Source organism: Halyomorpha halys, unplaced genomic scaffold, assembly GCF_000696795.3.
Source record: "Halyomorpha halys isolate HHAL.00 unplaced genomic scaffold, Hhal_1.1 Scaffold169.1, whole genome shotgun sequence".
NCBI classification, from domain to species: domain Eukaryota; kingdom Metazoa; phylum Arthropoda; class Insecta; order Hemiptera; family Pentatomidae; genus Halyomorpha; species Halyomorpha halys.
Genome location: NW_027104700.1, coordinates 1,142,129 through 1,148,128, shown reverse-complemented (window position 1 = coordinate 1,148,128; position 6,000 = coordinate 1,142,129). Strand labels below are relative to the sequence as shown.

Sequence of the window (6,000 nt, the reverse complement as noted above, 5' to 3'; positions counted from 1 at the left end):
ATTATTAAAAAAATTACTAGTAAACATTAATATATGTAGATAATTTTAGATTTCACTAGAAAAAGTATAATTGTTGAAACAATAAATATATAAGAATCTTAAATATTCAGGAGGAATGTCCCATCTTTAGCCTAGAAGGCTCTAAATTCTGTTTACTTTTTAGCAAGAAACGACTTAATTTACTTCCCCAAAGGCAGATTAGCTTCAGAGGCCATAACATTGAAACGACAATACGACCAATGCTTTCTTATGGGCCAACGGGCAATTTAGGGGACTGAGAAAGGACACGCACAAAGGGTGACCCTTTTTGGTAAGGCCATGCACGTGGGCTACTTAGCTCTCTAGATTAGAAGACCCAAAGGAGAAATTTATGCACACCGGCGACAGATTATGCCATAGATATCCTTTATCTGAAGAAGATATAGGTAATCCTTTCATACGACCCCATGCCCACAAATCCATTAATTCTCAACATCGCATATCCAACTACTTAAAATCTTTACTGAAGTCTAAAAATAGCATGGTCTAGGCTTTGAATTATAAGATTTGAACAGCCACAGAAAAACTATAATTGAATAATTTCACAATGAAGCTTTTAAAATTGTTTTGTTTTGTAAAATAAAGATAATGGAAATAATACTAGCATTAACTGAACAGTATCACGAGATAATTTATTTATTAAACAAATAAAAAAATTATGCCTACAAATTCAAGAAAATATTGATATAGCAGAACGCAGTGGTCTAACGGCCCGCATATGTATAGAGAGCATAGAAAATACACTCTCTTGCAGAAATTTTAGAAAACAATAATTAAAGAACACGCGATATAACTAAGACATTACGAAATTAAAATATAAATTACATACTGATCATTGGTATTTATAAATCATAAAAGTATTTAAAAGATAATAAATGGATACTTTTGAAATCGTTAGGTGATTTACCGATAAATTATAACATATACAACTGGCTTTAATAAACTAATGGTTAGTAGAGAGGAGTTGGACAAAATTAATCACTGTATAACAGTACATTAAATATTATAATTTAAATTTTTTTAAAATTACATAATTATAATAAACTTATTTTTGGCTATTGATTATTAATACAAATATAATGTATTAGAATATTATGTTCCATGAAACGTTAAATGTAGTAACTGATGAGATTTATCAAAAACATAAATCCAAAATTTCAGTTCTTTACAATCGCCAATCCAAAAACAAAGCATGGAAGAATTACTATAAACAAGTTCTTTATTCGGTATCAATAAATTTATGCAATCAATCAGATACAGTACTTTTATATATAAAATGCAAAATAAATGTACAAAATATTATTTGTAATGCAAAAAAAAAATGTTATTTAGAAATTTAGGCCCAAAATACATTAGTTGAAGATAAAAGAAAAAAAATTATTTTTTATATTTTCTTTTCCAACTTTAACCATTAGTTTTGGTTTGACTTTTTAATGTATTTTATTATAGGTTTTTTTCTTCATTATCTTTAAAACGTAATTACCAACACTTTTTTCTTTATTTCAAAGCATATTTTAATATTTCAAAAAAAATTATTCCAGACATGACCTATATTAGAGAATTATACGGCATATAAATGGGGTCTCTGTTTGAGTACCCTAATAGCTTTAGAGTTATCCTCACGAATCTGGGCATTCCCCACATTCCAGCCCTTGGAATGGAGATATTTCATAGCGGTAGGGGTTTCCACCAGTACTTGATTTGATCGTGGTCGGAATTATAATTAATACATTACAGAAACGGTCCATTCGAAATATTCATCAATTAATTGATATATGAAAGGGTACTCCGATAACATCAAATTAAACTTTGCGAAGATTGGGAACTCAGCCGTAACCTTAAAGACCTTTTATACTGAAAATATGTTCTTTTAATGAAATATGTGTCAATTATGTGTGACACATAGGGCACTTACGGTAGAGGTATTTCACGGGCGTGCCAGTGCGGCTAGATATTGAACAGCGTGGTGCTGTGTTGCAGTGCGGCTGCGGTCGCCATGGATACCCCTCAGTCGGTCGTCGGGCCTCTTACCGGCGCCGTGTCTGACTGTATGTCCGCCCACGTGGAAAAGTTTAGATGCTTAGTAGCCAAGTTAAGAAAATATCCCTAAAACCCAAATAAATTTCTAAAAGGAATTATTTTAAAAGCATTACCAAAAATAAACAATAACCGGAGAAATATATAAACTGAAATGAAAAATTGATATGGTTCTATCAAAAAATACTGGTTTAAGAAAGTAAAAAGGAAAGCATTACATATTTAAATCAAATATTGCTAACCACTACAGTTAAAGAATGATAGGGCAACTGTTTGAAAATTGTGTAGGGAATTATAAATAAAATAGGAATCATTTATAGGAATATGAATTTTATTATAATAACATTTTTTTAGTTTGTTTTTTTTTTTTCAAAAGAAGAAATATGAATAATATGGTTTACGGCATTTTTTTAACATGATATACATAATAAAAAATCTGAGATAAGTATTTAAGATTACTTATTATTTACTTATATGTACAACAAGTTACAGAATTTCTTCAGGGATTTTGACCCAGAATTTCTCAAAAAATGTGATAATTTACGGATTCTGACAAAAATTAATTCAATTCTGATATAAAATTTTAAGACCAATATAGGTTGGGATTTTTTTTTTATCTGTACCGCACTGAAGGCACTAATCTAATAAAAAAAACTTTCTAAAATACAAAATTCTAAATTAAGGAAATTTATAACTAATCTATATGTGAGATGACATATGTGTTTATATACGCTTATTTAGGGTTTGTAGGTTTAAATGAAAAAAAAACAAGGAAGAAACAAAAAATGTAAAACGGAATCCATTGATAACTTATGATAAATTTTGGTAAATAATCGAGGCCGTTTGACAAGTCGTAGGTTTTAGACCTATGGATTAAGAGAACATGCGGTAAAAAAATTAAAACAATATTTATTTAATCACTTATTTTAAGAAATGTAATTGTAAAACACGGTTAACTTATAGTCTCCTAACGAATTAAAAAAAATACAAATTCTAATCATAATCGCACCAATTATACATAGAATTCAAAATAAGTATTTAGTTATTACAAAAAATGTGACTGCAACTCAGAAAATATCTAATAAGACAATATACTTACTTACGGTATCCCACAGACAGCTTCCGAGATAATCGACAACATCCAAAAAATAAGACATACAATCGTGATTTCTCAAAAAGAAATCTAATAAAAAGAGGTGAACAAACGCATAACAAAACATGAAATGATTGTTGATTTGTAAGAATAAATAAAATTTTACAAACGTACTAGGCCAAAAATCGTTCGAATCCATGACAATCCGGTTACAGAGAACCACTAGGAAAAACATTTAGCACTTACTACAAGAGTGGCAGGAGATCCCCTCCATGGAAAACATGTTAATTAAATTGTCTACTACACTCGTTTACTCAGGGGCGTTAGAAGCCAGAACAAACAGCCCTTGCTCATTGCTTCAGTCACTGTCCATAAAACAATACTTCCAATTCGTCCGATGCAATATTGCCTCCAAACTTTATTAGATTAGTTAAATAAAAACATATCGTTTTTATTTAAGAGAGCCCTAATTATTATCAAACATTTACTTCATTTTTTAATACTAAAAAAAATTACATTCAAAATACCTCTGATACTTCCAATGTAGTATTGCCTCCAAGTCGTATACTTCATTCGATACGTTAAATAAAAAACTTATCGTATTGATTAAAAGTGATAAAATTCACTTTTATCTTCATTAGAAACCAAATTATTGTAAAATATAAGTTATATGTTGCATACAGAAACAAGAAAAAATCTTTCAAAATACTAGTGTATTATTGCCTCCAAATTATGTAATTTATATGATTAGCTAAATTAAAAACATATCTTATTTATTGAAAGCTGTAATGGTTACTTTTAGAGAGCGGCAAAGTGTATAAATCAGTAAATGACCGAAATAGGTTAAGTGTATTATTAACTAGATATATTTGTAGATTTAGCAAGAACAATCTTCATATTTCATTGAATTTAGATCGATAGTCTTAAAATAAATTTAATTCACTTTAATTCCATGACAAAAATATCCAAAACTTCCACTTGAAAAAATATAGGGGAATGTGAGAGCCGTATGTTGCACCAAGAGAGTTAAGGAGTCTACCTTAGCGACCACGTAACTGCAGCGGTGCCTGTTCCATTCCAACCTATAGGAGCCGACCTTTATTTCTCGATGATCCCATCTCACTATAGCTAGAATGGAGTAGTAACCTATAAATAAACCAGGGAGGGTGTACAAATTAGGGAATAGAGATAATTTGGAGTAAACGTATGATCTACCTCGAACTATATAATTTTTTGTAGCCTAATAAATAATCTGATACATATTTCAGAACACCAATTTTAATCCAAAATACTTTTGTTTGTCGATATAGGCCAGACCATATTTAGAGGTCTATTTAGGAAAAACTGGACTAATAATGTCTATTTTAAAACTTTTTATAAACGGATATAAACATTTTTTAAAAAAATGTTAAATTGGACGACGTCAGAAAGACTTTTAAAACCCAATAATCTTGATATTCTGGGACTTTATATGGTTTTCCACCTATCACTCCAAAATGGTGCCTTTTTACGAAAAAGTTGTGTCGAATTCTAAAATATTAAGTTTTGTATCGAATAAGTATTAACACTTCATAATTTGGTCAAGATGTTCTTCCCCGTCCATGTGTACCTTTTAGGAATCATAGGAATAAATCATTTGAGGTCTGTTAGATCCCAAAGTTCTCCCGATGTAGCCCCTTGGTTTTTCACATCTTTGTATCTATATCTAGAATGTCGTACCTGTTATTATTATATACCTGTTAGTACTTTTCTAGATGGGACCGTCTTTGCGAGGATCTTAGCAGATAACTTGCATTTAAAACGTCTTTAGTCCCTAAAAATAACACCTTCTCTTTTGATTCTGTTATGATGATATTGCTAACAACGTTGTCTCCGATGAGACGGAAACGAGGTCATCTGAATACTACTAGAGTTCGTCACTGGATAAAAATTGGAGGTTTATTATTGAGGAAGGCGCTAAAAAAAACTATCAAATATAATTTTTATAATTTATAATAAGTTTTATGATCTTCAAAAATCCTTTAAAAAAATGAAAATGGTCGATTTCTGTTTCAGCTAATCAATTTGTTACATAGTAACTTATGTTCTATATTTAAAAATTAAATTAAATAACTTAAAAATAACTCCGTCGTGTTAGATTAAGGTAAAGCATTTAACTTAAAACAATAAAATATCATCATTAATATTCTATTAGTGCAATTACATCAATACATAAATTAACATACATCGATCAGTGAAGAACATACTAATGAACACAGCTACATATGAGAACTAAGAACTGGATCGGGAGACCAGCAGCATATCAACGACCCTTAAGAGGGAAAGTGTTAAGCATTGAATGTATGGACAAATAAGAACGGGGTTACAATCAATCGCAACGCCATGGTTCGGATGCAGACTTTATTCTGCCAACATAGCGCAATAGATACTTTCACCCACTTTCCAAACGTATAGCTCTGCTTCTTTAAGATGGTTTGGTAACGAAGAAATCAGGACGGCCATCCTTCCACTCTAGAGTATTTGATGAGAATATTTAATATCGAAACTAATTAAAGCGCTATACACGCCACAATAATCTGAATGAAGCAATGAGGTCTAGTACTTACTGAACAAGAACTGAACTCCATAGTTTCCAATAAGAGGTTATTTTCTTTCTTATTAATAGAAATATAGAACTTTAGATGATAAGAAGTTTTTCAGAGGCAGACAAAAAAGTATTAAGAAATATTTCGATTATTAAATTAATAAATAAATAAATTATATATAATTTATTTGTGGGGCCAACTGTTGTTGGTATTTTTAATAATATATATAAACAGAAATACACATAT

General features: G+C 30.1%; 2 protein-coding genes across 11 annotated transcripts in view; one reads left to right on the top strand and one right to left on the bottom strand.

Moving 5' to 3' along the window:
- Positions 1 to 6,000, bottom strand: part of MCU (mitochondrial calcium uniporter) — a 516,099-nt gene that overhangs the window by 263,719 nt on the left and 246,380 nt on the right. For 4 of the 9 annotated variants that reach the window (XM_067053385.1, XM_067053406.1, XM_067053315.1 and 1 more), the window contains exon 1: positions 3,176 to 3,248. The exons of the other annotated variants lie outside the window; for them this stretch is intronic. In XM_067053385.1, coding sequence (XP_066909486.1) covers positions 3,176 to 3,233 — 58 coding nt within the window. In that variant the 5' untranslated portion in view covers positions 3,234 to 3,248. Of the gene's footprint in view, positions 1 to 3,175; positions 3,249 to 6,000 lie in introns of those variants that run through there. 9 annotated transcript variants of the gene reach the window in all.
- LOC106678935 (myb-like protein X) overlaps positions 1 to 6,000 on the top strand; it is a 200,923-nt gene that overhangs the window by 166,898 nt on the left and 28,025 nt on the right. The window lies entirely within an intron of this gene.